This window comes from Melanostigma gelatinosum (genome assembly GCF_949748355.1).
Source record: "Melanostigma gelatinosum genome assembly, chromosome: 19".
Classification (NCBI taxonomy): domain Eukaryota; kingdom Metazoa; phylum Chordata; class Actinopteri; order Perciformes; family Zoarcidae; genus Melanostigma; species Melanostigma gelatinosum.
The window spans coordinates 9608863-9623462 of record NC_136652.1 but is presented as its reverse complement, the minus strand read 5'-3'; the positions used below and the strand labels follow the sequence as shown (position 1 = coordinate 9623462).

Sequence of the window (14600 nt, the reverse complement as noted above, 5' to 3'; positions counted from 1 at the left end):
CTGTGAGAAATGAATGTATCAGTATGCCAAACTTTGCTTTTATTTAACTTTTTTTTTTTTTTACCAAAAACATAAAGATGAATCTCAAATAAAGAAGAGAAAGATATGCGTTTGTGTCGGTTTGATATCTTCATCCCAAAAACAATTTCACTTCAACGGGGACGATCTTCCAAATGCTTCAACTTTCATTTGCGGATCATCATCATCATCATCCTTTAGCTCAAAAATCAATGGATTCCACTTATCCTGTGGCGTCAACCTGTTCATCGGTGTATGTTTGTGGGTAAAAAGTCCTTGTTCTTGTACAAGAAACATGTATTCATCACATTTTGGGTACAAAAGTCTGTTCTCAATGTCACATGTGAAGACTCAAGCCCCATCTAATAACAAACATCTGGGCCATTCAGGTTACATTTACAGACAGGGCGAGTTAAAGGGCCAGTGTGTATCATTTAGGGGGCTCGATTGGCAGAAATGAGAATAGATTATTAAGTATGTTTCCTTTAGTGTGTAACAAGCTGAAATACAGAATCGTTACCTTAGAATGAACCGGCTGCTGTGTTTCTACAGTAGCCCAGAACGGACAAACCAAACACTGGCTCTAGATAGGGCTTCCGCAGGATTTGTGTTTTTGTGTCAGCCTCTGTCCTACACGCTCGGCACATGGGGCGAGTTTCAGTTGGTTGCAATCTGCAACCTCACCGCTAGATGCCGCCTAATCCTACACGCTGCACCTTCAAAAGGAAAAAGCTGAATGATTTGAGAAACCGCCTTCATCTTTTAGTGGAGAGGACCAACCCAGGAGTATGTTTTTAAGAATGAAACCCGCACTTATCAAATAAAGTTCAGTGTTTAGGTCACTATAGCCTGTAATGCAGTATTCAAACATGGGGCGCTATACATTAAAAACTTCACTCTGCTGTTGCACAACAAGTTGGTACCATCGTAGCTCTGCCACCTGTGACACTTTCAGAGGGCCGATGGTCATTCCATTTCGCTGGATTATTACACACCAGGCTTTATTAAACACTATACACAACGAAATTAAGGCATTGGATTAGTTTTTATGAGAATGTTTTATCTCCATGTATAGACTCCTCTGTTGTGTCTGTGTTGCTAACAGGAGGAACGGGTGTTTCGCTCTCAGTGGCTCTTGAAGTCGAGTCGTCAGACTGCGACGCTGCGTCCTTGTTCTTCTGTGACAGTTCCTTTGCTGAAGGTGGTCGGAGGACGCACATGGCTGCTTGACCGTCACGTACGACTTTCGGCTTGGAAACGAATCCGACCATCACCTCCATTTGCTGCACTATCTGCTCCAGAGTTGTGTCCTGTGGAAAATAAGACAATGGGTTTTTTTGGGGGAATAGATTTTTAACACAAACAAGTCTTTTTAATCCCTTTGACTTGCTTTTTTAAGAACAGTGAAAAATAAACTTCTCAGTAATGTCTGGTGGACAAACTATTCACTGTGAACACATTTCCATACTGTCATTTTTTGTACGCAGATAACGTTAAATCTGTGACTATTTCTGCCATGCAGATGTTTCATTAGGGAACGCACACAGCTGTGCTATTCTGAACCTGTCTCAGTTGCAGAGGACGGAGTAGACAACAGAAAGCGTTTCCCCCTCACCAGGTCGACTGCCGATCCCCCGCGTCCTGATCGCAGAGTGAGTCTGACATGGTTCTTCTTCTCCAGCCAATTCTCCACTTGTTTCATCTTGGTGGACAGGTCGTGCGCTGCGATGCCGGATGAAAAGGTGAGCTCTTTCACCTGCACGGGGGCTGTGGAGAAGAGAACACGTGTGTTTCATCACGTTTGACTTTCGTACTGTGTGAACATCTTTTACTTCCTGTAGAGATCTGTTGAATACTGAGGGTACCTGCCGGGACACCACATACCTGCTTTTGCTTTCTGTTTCTCCCGCAGTTTCAGCTGCTCTTCGTGGATCTGTTTGCCGCTCATCAGCCGGTAGACGGGGGGATCTTTGCGTTCGTTGAGCAGCACCAATTTGAGACCCTGCTCGCCCAGGATTCGGATCACATCTGAACGGTGCATGGTGCCCAGGTTCTCGCCCGTCTCACTTATCACCTGTATCTCACGGTGTGGGATCTTACGGCCGACGGCGCCGATTGTGGCATGAGCTTTGGGATCGTGCTTGTTTTTCTTCTTCGGTGCGGGAGTCTGTTCTGTGTCGTCTGCAGCCGTGGAGAATTGAGACCATCTCCAGGAGGAAGCAACGAGGTCAGATCTTTCACCGGGTAGCGCGAATCTCGACACTGGCGTCCAGTAGCCTCGGCTGCTACCACACACAGCTCTCACTGTACGGCTCAGCATCCACCCCACACAACCTGCAGACATATCCTAGATACAAAAAAAGAAAGAGGGGATTATGTGAAACAGCATACATCACGAAAATATTTTGCTAAATGCATACTACGTGGGTTTATATGTGTTTGACACATATACTACCATTATTCGCTTGCTATCTCAGGGTTTTCTCTTGCCTCTGAAGGTATTTTAAGTAATGTCTTGTAGGTACACTTGAATTAAAATATATAATTGTCATTTATTTGCTAAAGTACTCTACGGGTTAGTTAGCTCTGATATCACAAACATCATCACAAACTGCATCATCAGCTGCATGTCGTTCGTATCAACAGCCAGTTCATACAGTTGTGACATCATTTCCTGTTGCACCCGACCAGGCCCGCCCCCATTTACACATCGGCCAATTACAGTTTGCCCTTCTTAAATGTCACTGCACACACACCCCAAATAAGATGTGTATACAACCCCTCAGGGTCCGCTGTGATATTCGTGATACACCACATTTCCTGATTTTTACTTTAGGAAGTTGAACACCTATTTTCCCTTCTCTTTATATCGTTCACCAGGCATTCTGACAAGCGTGCGCGTGCAGGTAAAACACTCTGGCCGCAGTGACAACTGCAAGCAAATTGTAAAAAGCTAACATTTAATTCAAAAATTAATCAGCTAACGTTATGCCGAACTGGCCAGCAAGCCTTTTCAATTCATAAAAACGCCTTGCAGTAAGTGCCTTGCGGTGCACTTGGTGTGGAATTAACATGTCAACATTAAACTACGGTTTAAAAAGGGAGTCTGGAGTTGACCGAGAGAGCCGTTTACGGTCATCTTGGCAGCGTTTAGTTTGGGCCTAAAAGTCAGTGTAATTGCCACTTAAACAGTTGTAAAGTATTACCCTTTTCTCCAATTATCTCCCGTTGTTGTGCTGTTTACTCACTGTAGATCAATGTCGTGTATTCATATTGCAGGGTGACTGTTGTAGTCTTCTTCCGCCATGTGCTTCTTCGTGTCATTTGAGCGAGAACAGCTGCAGCCAAGCCCCGATGCTGCCCTCTTCCGCACAGAGCGGGACACGTCGTCATCATATCATACGTTCTTATTTGAGCTTAGTCATCTTACCATCCAGGTGGCTCTAGTTGTATTTTGCCCAGGTTTTGAAATGTCTGTATATCCATCCTGATGCAATGGAGGTGAAAATAATGTAACTAATTGTTTGATTAGTAGGCTACATGGAGCTACCACAGTAGGTAACACATGAGCGGTTTCAGTTCTCCATCAATGTTACACAGTTGATTTCTTGCCTATAAAATTCTCAAAAACGAATTAAAAATAAAACTTGTTTTTTCCTTACAAACCCTTTCATTGTTATTTCATTGTTTTGATCATTTAGCACAGTTGTTTCATGTTGAACATCTTGTTTCAGAGCCATGAAATCATTTGGATGTATTTGATTACTTAGGCTTACTTTTACTTTTAAATTACTTTTTAATTGAATTACTTTTTGTGACCCAATTAGTACTTTAATGTTTAGTTAATTCGTTTAATAACTTTAAGAACAATAAACAAAGAGTTCCTTTTTATGGATTGAAGATTTTTTTGAAAATCAATTTCAAAATGCAATTAAAACTGAAATATTCCCCATTGATTATACTTTGCCCTGGAATATTTACCATTTACTTTTCAGAAAACAAAACATAATAAAAGAGAAGTAGGCTATGAGCAGACTCAATTCTTGAGGCTGTTTTTAAAAGGACACGGTAAAGAGTTAATTGGTAGGCCTATTTATACATTTTTACTTCATGCTAACAACAACGATGTTCATACAAGCTTACTGTGCGTCAAAGCCACCATTCATTCCTTGAATTTGGTTACATTGTAACTGGATATTCAAAATGTTGTTTTGGTTATTTTGCAAAGGAGAGAGGCGCACGGACATTTCTTGGAACTGTGTATTTGCAAAACAAAATGCTTTCAGCGGGCAGCGATGCAAAGTCAGTCAGACAACATATTCATGAGTCCAAAAGGTTCAGTGTTTCTGTCTTCAGTGCTGCTCTTCAGTGCTCCTCTTCAGTGCTTTGACGCTTTAACCACAGAAAGGTAAGAAGCACCGGTAAAATACTTTTGGCTGACAATCTGTATTGAAAAAGAACTTTGGAACTATACTTGTTCTTCATCTTCTGCAGCAGGGAATCGATCGCACGTCCTGACAGAGCGTTAATGCCATCAAAACAACATGAGCTGGATGACTTGGGTTTTGTTCGTGGGGCTTCTGTGGATTTATCCTGTTTGTACGTGATCAAAATCTCCAAATGATAACGTCTAGTGGCCTCTACATATCATATTGCATTATTCTCATAAGGGACGATTATGTCTGGAGAACACCTTGTCTGGAGATTTTTTTTGTTTAACTTGTTGTCTCATTAGATATAACAGGTGAATGCGGGGAAAACAAGATGAAGAACAAGATGAAGAACCCCTGGGAGAAATTAAAATGTTGTTTTAACAAGAAACCGACACGACTTTATTTTGTGGTTCCTGATCAGTTCAGTGCCTTCATCACTGCAGACCATTGGAATCTGAGTGAGTTGAAACTATTATAAACATTTTAATTACAGTAGCTGTTGACTGATGTTTGGGGAACAAAACGAAGTCTGGGAGGAAAGGTGCACCTTTACAGCTGGTAGCTGTATTTATCTTTTTAAAACGATAAAATACAGTGACATATCTTAAGCATCTAATGTAGGGTCCATCTGACGGGTGAAAACACCACATGTAGATCGATGGCTGTTGTTAAAGTACATACACATTAGACTGAGCCTTTTTGCTCTTACTCTGTTACCTCTCTGCAGCTAAGGCTTGCATACTATTTGTGGAGAGAAACGTGACTAAACCAGCAGGTGAGTACAACCAACTTATTACACTAAGAATATTTCATTTCTTTTTGCATTTACATTAGCATTTCAACAAAATAAAGATCTAACTGTGTTTCTGTTTTTAATTAACAGGAAAGTTTGGGAATACATATCCTCAAGTGAAAGGATATAACGGTTCTTATGAACTACGCCTCGCAAGATTGTACATCGACCATAAATGGCACCTGCATGTCATGGACGGGAGGCAGTGCAACAACACATTATCTGACCTCGCAGGTGATATTACATAACTGTTTTTTTTACATTCTCCGATGTCAGTTTTAAATGTTGTGAGCAACATGAAATGACATTCTGTTCACCTTCACTGTATTTATTATTCAGTGAACAGGGCAGATGAGAAGAGAGGAAAGTTGGACATACGTCTGTTTGCTTGTGCGTGTGTGTGTGTGCGTGTGTGTGTGTGTGTGTGTTTGGCCCTTTGAAACTGTAAAACAACCGTTCTAATTTGCTGATTTGCTTTTGTCAACATGGAATTCTCAAATTATTCAGATTCAACGCTCATCATTAATGACACTGTCACAGGTAAACAACTTTGTTTTACAATTCTGTCTCCATAAAGGTATCATTACGTTTACGCTCAATGTAAAAATTGGGATGATGACACAAGTCTCTTTTAATTAAGTCTTTAATTCAATTTGTTTTTTTTTACCATCCCTCATAGTGTTAGCTACAAATTTAATAAAATTAAAAATTGTAATTTCAAAGAGATTGTTAAATATTTTTATCAGTGCACTTTCTGTAGCGTTGTCCCACTTTTTTCTTTACTGTGTATGTGAAGATTCTGACAGTGTTTCTCTTTGTAGACCCTTGCTGGATTACAGGTTTGGATACAAGCACAGTATGTAAAGGAGCTAGATATGATGTGAACAAATGCAAACCAGGTGAGTTCCTCTCAGAGGAGCAATGATTGCGTAACTATTTGTTCATGTCTTGCCGTTTGTGCTCTATAATGCACATCATGCTTGTAATGCTACGGACACTGGCTATAAATGGCACCAACTGTGTATCTTACTGTACAGATTCTAACGCTTGAGATAAAAATCAATGTCCCTTCCTTTCAGGTTCAGAAAACAAGTTCATCATCAACATAACAACAACAATCAAAACATGTTTAAGGTGTGATAATCCAGCGCAAACGCCGAAGAGTAAAGTTACGGTGCCTGGGAATAATACACCTGAAAATGGAAAACCCTTCAACGCTGCCAAAGCTGCGTAAGACATTTTGGGAAACATGCTTTAATTTGCTTTCTTGCCGAGAGTGAAATGAGAAGATGATTACAACTGTACAGCCAGAACACAGGTTGTTGAGATTTGAAACAGCTAGACTGGTTCTTTTCAAAGCAGACGGACTTTTCACACTGTGGAGCACGACTGAAAATTTCATGAGCACCACTAAATCGACATGTAATGCAACGCATTCATATTCACCTTGTCTGTATTGCTGATAATGCTTCAATAATAGATTGACAATTTACAGAAATAAACAATGTGCTGTTTTATTTTACATTGAAATTCAAAGGGAGAAAACATTTTTGGGCTATTCATATATATTTACCACAATGTAATGTAATATATGTAAAAATGTATATGAAGAATTGTCAACATATTGAATATTCTTCCTTCCGTCAACAGCGAAGTCATGGACAAAATGGCCGACATTGTCAGCTCCATGAACGTGTCTTCGGCTGCACTGACTGTGACAGAAGGAGTTACGGGTATCATAGTGAGAGAAACAGACCCTGTGGATGTAGATGATGTCTTCTTTGGTTATTCGGCCCCAAATGACAGCATAAAGGTGGGTGTATTATCATTATTATTATTATTATTATTATTATATATAGGGCGAAGTGGAGAGCAGGGCCGAACTTCAATCAGAGGATCGGCGGCTCGGGCTCCACTAGTCTCATGTTGATGTGTCCTTGAACAAGACACTTAGCCCAAAGAATGGCTCCTGTAGCTGTGCCTACGGTGTAGAATTGTGATAGAATCTGAATTGTAAGTCGCTTTGGATGAAAGCATCTGCTAAGTGACTGTAATGTAATTTTGAAGTTAATTCCTAATAATGGACACTTCCTCAGGCAATACTTACCATTACTTATTTACCACTTCAGAGTCATGAAATAAGTAGTCCATCTCAACTTTGAGGATATGCCATCCTGTCTCTCATTTGGAAATAACTCACTTTTGTTCAACATTTTTGTCTTTCTGAGATTGAGGTGAAAGGTCAAAACTAATGTAGCAGAGCAGGCAGACTGCTGAGTCATTTCCTAGATACTAAGTCATTTCCTGGATTATAATTGGATTGACTTCAAACAAACAGTTTTATTTTTCTTAAATGTTTAAAACAGCACTGTACACCATTGTGACAACACACTTGTGTTCTTCCCTGCAGATTGTAGACGGCAGTGATATTCTGGCTCAATTCGCAAGATCTGTCTCAGTGCCAAAAGAAGCGTTTGAGAAATCCCTGGCTTTGAACATTAGCGTGCCATTTGTAGTCCTTTTACGATTCAACAATCTGGCTTTGGTAAGAAACAATATCAAAATGTCGCCTTCAATGATAAAGGAAATATAATCATGTTACTATTTTGCAGTTTCATTTTTTTTTCAGGATGTGAACAACAGCACTATTTTAGGTGATGAGGTTTTCGCAGTTGAAATGGGAGCCACGGTCACCAATCTCACAGACAAAATATGCATCAATTTCAAGAACGTTGAAGACGTAAGTTAAAAATATATATATATTGTGCATTATGGAATGTGTATTATTTGTATTTGTTTGAGTTTGTTTACCATCCAAGAGCACGTTTTAATGCAGTTCTGTTGTTTTTACAGGAAAGAATTCCATCTTGTCGTTCATGGAATGGTGATGGTAATTGCAAGAAGATTTTCTTTCGGTCTATATTACCTACGAATAGAATAGAGCTTTTCCCACAGCACACATTTTGACACATCAAGTGTCATCAACAACATTAACGATGTTTTTTAGGGACAACATCCCAGTATGTGACTGCTGCCATAATGTAGATTCGAAAAGGACGTGAAATAACAGAGACGATACAATAGTGAGCTGAGCTGTAATTGGCCATGTAATTCTATTCCACTGGGACACTTCAATAGAACGGATACAGTGTCAAATTGATTGAGTGTCTCACACATTTTGATTTTGGTTGACCTTAATTTACACCTGGGTTTACTATTCCCGTATTTTACATGTTTGAAATCTACTATTGGCATGGAGCGTTGTTTCTCACTCAATGTGCTCGTGAACCCTCCGGCTTCAGCTCTGCGTTGTCTGCATGCTCTGATCCTGTCTTTTAGGAAGCCGACCAAACTGGACTGATGACGGATGTCGGACGATAACAAACGGGACCAACATTACATGCGAGTGTTCGCATTTGACCTTTTTTGCTGTCTTATTGGTACGTCTTACGTCTTTTGTAATGTTCTCATGGCATTCTAAGCTTCGTCCTTTCAATCGGCATTCCCAGTGGAATACACATATATGGACATTCCTCTGTATGACCGTCTGTAGCTACTGAATTTCCCCCTCTGTAATGCAATTCATCATCAACCATCCTCATTAATGCCAGTCCATGTGATAAAGTGTTGAATTGTTGCTCTTCGCAGGCTCCTCTTAATGAAACCATACCTAGTGCTGACCTGAAGAACCTCACCATCATCACCCAAGTTGGCTGTGGCTTGTCCATGTTCTTCCTCGGCGTAGTCCTCTTCATGCACTTCCTTATGAGGTAATGATAACATGTCTCCATAATTAGGTTCAGATTAAATAGTTTCAGTATCAGGAAATTATGACCATGTAAAATAAAGTGTTGCCTTTTAAAATAGTTCCGATTACTTAAAAAAAGGCATTAATCGGAAAAAGTCATCGGCCGACCAATTGATCAGTTGTTCTTTGGTCTTTAAACAAGGAAACAAACACATCTCTTGTCAATAGCTGTGTTGTCCCACAGCCAGCTGATTGAGTGATAATTCATGTAAATAAGCGTGCTCTTCAGGACAGCAGAACACTGTCATACATTTGCAATCGGGAAATGAGACCGCTGAATAGTAGCTTTGTTGTAGGAGCGCTATGGAAACAACCGTGTTATGAATACTTCATGAAAATAAGCTAACATCCCATCTGTCCCTTTCCTCACGCATTCATATTTGCAAGCCACTATTGCACTTACCGTTGCATTTAAACACTGTTTATAGATAAATAAATACACATAGCATTATGGAAGTTTACTTTCGGATTTATTAAATAACGAGACAACGATAAATGACAATGACAAATTTACAGAGGCGGAGGAAGAATTCCGTTTCTATTTTCATACTACGCTGTAAAAAAGATCTACAAATAAAAATGCTGTATTGGAAAGGTAGTATCGGGAAATGTACTTCAAAGTATCAAAAGTTAAAGTTCTCAATGGAAAGAAATAGCCCATGTGAGGGTTTATGATATCTAATGACATACTATGACACAGAATATGATTACATTATTATTACTCATGCATTAATGTGTATAAGCAGCGTTATACTCTTGTGAGGTGGCGCTAAGTTTTAACCATTTAATATAAGGCTGCAACTAATGATTCTTTTCTTTATTGATTGATCTGCTGTTTGTTTTATTGATTAATCCATTCATCATTTGGTTTGTAAAGTGTATGAAAATAATGAGAAATACTGTCACAATTACCCAGAACTCAAAGAAACCCTTTCAAATGTCTTGTTTTGTCCGAACAACAATCCAAACCTCAAAGTTATTATTACCAGGACTGAGCGCGGCTGACTGTCAGACCCTGCTGCAGTAAAATAAGAAGTCTTCTAAAGGGATTCTCGGAAACACTACTGCTTTATAAACACAAAATAAAGTTCCTCATAGCAGCTGTAACTCCTTCACCAGACGGGGTAATCATAAAAAAACAATGATTTGTCTATATGTGTCTCTCTTACAGGAAGACCAAGGCCAGTATATCAACAAAGATTCTCATCCACATGGTGTCGGCCATGTTCCTGCTTAACCTCACTTTCCTGATCAACGACTTCGTGGCAAAAATGAACAGCTCAGTGGGTTGTAAGATCTTGGGGGCTCTCATGCACTACTTTATGTTGGCCACTTTTACTTGGTTTGCTGTGCAGGCCTTCCACCTCGGCCTGCAGCTGTACGTGGGAGGCAAAATTGTAATCCGTCACTACATACTCAAAGTCTCCGTTACCAGCTGGGGTGAGTACACCGGGTATTTTCTGTTTGATCTGAACATGGACATGAGATTTGCAAGTCAGTAGTTACTTGGTAAATCTTCTTTGTCCATTTCCAGTCCTACCGAGTGTAGTTGTGATCGTCCTGCTCATCGTAGGAAAATATGGCAAACAATCCGTCCATACTAGTGACACTGAAGACATTGTGGCCATGTGAGTGTGTGGAATATATATTTAATATACAGAATTCACACATTTGTTCATACGAGTCTCTTCCTTTACTGACATGTCTCTCTGTTCCAAGGTGCTGGATAATGGACAATGACGTGCACTACATTGTCAACATAGGTTACTATGCGTTGGTCTTCCTCTTCACCTTCACTACCTTCATCGTCATACTGTCCTGGCTCTTTTGTCTCAAGAGAACGGGAAGTGGAGCATTAAGCACAAACAGGAAAAGCATTGCAGTCATCCTGGGACTGTGTTGCATGATGGGTATCACTTGGGGTTTTGCCTTCTTCGCCTACGGTGTCCTCCGGATCCCCGCCTACTACATTTTCACAGTCTTGAATTCTTTCCAAGGTCCGTGTGATAATAATGTAATGCTCTGTTGCATTTCAAATAATTCAATTGAATCATATTTTATAATCACTGCTCATATAGCTTGGTTGTTGTTACTTAACTCACAGGATTAAGCTGCTTTAATTAATATCTATATATGTATGAATTTCAAAGTGTTGCTTGTGGTGACACACTCACATTGAACTCATATAGCCTGCACCTTAACCGTTTTGGTGGACTCTTACAGCGCTCTAGCATCATTTCCAGCTGGCTGCTTTTTTTTGTTTGAAGAGAAGTGCTCTCTTGAGTTCAGTCTTGCAAACCTCCCCAGTGCCAAACTTAGCGAGCTGGTGAACATAGTGGAAAGTGTTGCAGCTTAAGAGACAGACATTTCCCTCAGGAGTTGTTAGGACCAAAAAAAAGAGCTAGAGGACAGTGAACATTGGTCTTAATTCAACTGGTAGCCAGAGACACGGCACCAAATGAATGATAATGTTGCTCCATGTCGGCTGGATGTCGTCTCACTTCCTCCAAATGGATCAATGTACACAAAAAAAAAACATGCCATTGTTCTATCAAAGCTAGCATGATGCCACAGCAGTTACTTTGTGTCAGTGATCATTCCAATATTATTATAAAAGTAAGCTGTAAAAGGATGGATGACTGAAAGTAAAACCCACCTGCATGAGCAATGAGTGTAAAGTAGCAATAAACTATGAATACGTTACATTTCAAAAGGCTCAACTTGTCCGTATGAGTGACCATCTTTCTTTGTCTGTGGCAGGTTTCTTCCTGTTCATCTACTACTATAACACCAGCCACTCAGAAGAGATAATCAAGGATCAGGAAGTCTCAGTCAGCACCAGCACTCTTCAAACTAGCGTGCACAGCTGCGAGAACCCCTACGCCAACGTCCAAAAAGAAAAGCCCTCGTCGAAAAATGAGGACTAAAGGGTGATGATGGACAGCTTGAAGTAGGAGACTACAAGCAAGTAGAATGAACTAGAAAGTTTACTGGTGTGTAACATTGTATCGGGTATCTTCCCCGACATTTATTGAAGGTTATTGGTGTATGGGAAAATTATTTTAATACTATAGTTTATTTTCTTAGGACCAGAATTTGGTTTGTACAATTTCATTCAGTGCAGATCAGAAAAGGCTGTATTTTTTGTGGAGTTAATTAGTAAGTCTTTTTTTTTTAAACTTTTTTTTCTATAGAAAAACTGCCTAATATGAATATTCGTATTTTATTAAAATTACATTTTCAAGACTATTTGATCTTCAACCAATAAAATATCTTTAGTTGTGGATATTACAGTAAAAATAATGTTTCCTAAAGCATGTTTTGACTGTTTGGAATATGAAAATGAGATCAGGATCACGAGGATAAAGAATATTTTATTCAGATTAAGTTAGACCAACATTAAAACATACATTATGCATCAATACGCATTTTTTTAAATTTTAAACTAATGTTTAGTTGAGGAATTATTATAACTTTTACAGCAAGAGGGCTTCTGCTTCCTTGAGAGCGTGTTCAATTTCAGCCACCTCCAGGGAGAAGTTCTCGTGTTCCTGCATACACTCCCGCACTTCTGAGAGTTCTGACATCATTGTGTGGATGTCCTAGAAGTGTATAAAATGAGGATAATTTAAAATACACTGCGATCATCACTTAAAAGCAATTACAACAAACAGCAAAGTGTGAGTTTAACTCACTTCTAACCGGGCACGTTGCTCTGATGCAGTGTCTCCAAACGCTTTTAATTCAGTCAGCAGGTCTGTGGACACACTCTGAAATGGAGACAATGAAAGTTGTGTTCAATAGATGGCACTGCCTATGATAGCAAACAGACTGTTACCCTTTATGTGTAGGATACAGCTATATTGTAAATGTACTTTTTTTCACTTTAATTGTGTAGATATGTGGTATACAACTAGTGCATGTTTGTAGTTATTTGTGTGAGTGTGATTAAAACATGACAACTTATAACATCAAGTAAACTGAAATAAAATATACATACCATAACCTCTTTTCTTTCATCTTCATTTTGTTGCGCAGCTGATCCAACCCTTTCTCCCAAAACTAAGCATCAAAAGAGCAATTACGCTATTTTCTATCAAGCAACAACTGAAATCAAGCAAAGAAAAACACATTTTGAAAAAAGGGGATACATATTCACCTGGGTCTATTTTGGCTGCGACTAGGAGCATGTGACAGTCCTTCAGGTTTTTCCGAACCTCTACATTCTCCTTTTCAAGTTCACTGAACTGCAGCTGCAACTCAGACACTCTTTGCTGCAAAGTGACAAAGAAAGAAATGCTGGTTAATTGCAGCGGACAACAGACAAGTGAACTCTATAAATGCAAGTAGTTAGATATGTTACAATCATACAAGTACTTCATTAAAACTACTTCCTGCACCTGTGTCTCAGAGAGGTTTTTCTGCAGCTCCCCATTGGTAGCCATCAGATGCTGATTTTGCCCCTTAAGCTCTGCCTGTTGTCCATACCTGGTGGGCACCCTACAGACAGGTGCAATATAAAGTTGTGAGAAGAAGAAAAAAAAAGGCTGACGCTCACTGCATGTTCAGGATATGCAACGTAATGCAAGACTCACCCTTTCAGTGCTTTGGGAGCAACAGTTTTCCTGCAAGACAAACGCAAAAAAAAAAAATGAATTCAATAGCTGTGACGCAACCATACATAGTATAGTGTTGATTAGCACATGTCTTACTTTGGCACGTTTTCTTTTTGATGTTTGAGGATACCATCTGACTTTTGGGCAGCGTTTTCTGTTGCAGATAGAGGTGCCCTGTCTTTGGATTCAAACGTATCACCAGCTTTCTTCATTTCTGCAGGTAAATGCACACCTGGAAAACACAAGATTGTTAATCAGACATCGGATTTGTTTGTCTTGAAATCCAATTAAAATATACATAAATATAATCACCAACACAGTCCAAAAATACCAAATTCTGCTCACCTCTTGGAATTTTGGATGCCATTCGCTTCATCTGTTGTGCAATGACTACAACGCAAGCAATGAAAACGGCACGTGTAAGAAGAAACCATCTGATTAAGTAACTTACAATTTAGTAATTCCTGGAAATGTTTACTGAACCAGCTGTTGAACTGACATATTCAAACACGTTCTGTTTCTGCGTAACATTTACTAAAGCGTCGACAACGTAATCATATAATACTAGGACCTTTATATTCACTTTTACCAGGAAGATTAATACAAACATACTGCTTTTGAATAGAGTTTGGTGCGAGTTTCCAAATTCAACATTCGCTAGAGAACTTCAAAAAATAAACATATCAAGGGTCTAGTTAGCTTAGCTTAGGTGCTCGTTAAACGTTCGCCATAACTGAAACATACCAATATGTGTGACAGGGTTCAGCAACACAACATCAACGCCTACCTTTGTGGATGCGATAAGTACAAGACTTGTCAACAATCCCAAAAACGAGCCGCACGAATTTAAAAACGTCCCGCCCTCTGTGATCATTTCCGGTTTGAGTCCGTTACTTCCTGTATGTCGAAAACTACTTTTCTCTATTTCTTGT

The 14600-nt window shown here is 39.5% G+C and overlaps 2 protein-coding genes across 3 annotated transcripts; both read right to left on the bottom strand.

Annotated features, from left to right (window-relative positions):
- Positions 1-103: 103 nt before the first annotated feature.
- On the bottom strand, positions 104-3335 carry mtif3 (mitochondrial translational initiation factor 3). 2 transcript variants are annotated; one of them, XM_079290645.1, is made up of 4 exons: positions 3225-3332; positions 1903-2365; positions 1634-1785; positions 104-1328 (listed from the first exon to the last, which is right to left on the bottom strand). In XM_079290645.1, the coding sequence occupies exons 2-4, from the start codon at positions 2360-2362 to the stop codon at positions 1065-1067; spliced, it is 876 nt and encodes a 291-aa protein (XP_079146771.1). In that variant the 5' UTR covers positions 2363-2365; positions 3225-3332; the 3' UTR covers positions 104-1064. The 2 variants fall into 2 exon arrangements, with proteins under 2 accessions (XP_079146771.1, XP_079146770.1); XM_079290644.1 differs by having other exon boundaries at positions 105-1328; positions 3267-3335.
- Positions 3336-11866: 8531 nt separating this feature from the next.
- knstrn (kinetochore localized astrin (SPAG5) binding protein) lies at positions 11867-14535 on the bottom strand. Its single transcript, XM_079290376.1, has 9 exons — positions 14456-14535; positions 14014-14058; positions 13765-13900; positions 13648-13677; positions 13453-13552; positions 13212-13326; positions 13053-13114; positions 12748-12822; positions 11867-12654 (listed from the first exon to the last, which is right to left on the bottom strand). The coding sequence occupies exons 2-9, from the start codon at positions 14042-14044 to the stop codon at positions 12529-12531; spliced, it is 675 nt and encodes a 224-aa protein (XP_079146502.1). The 5' UTR covers positions 14045-14058; positions 14456-14535; the 3' UTR covers positions 11867-12528.
- Positions 14536-14600: the final 65 nt, after the last annotated feature.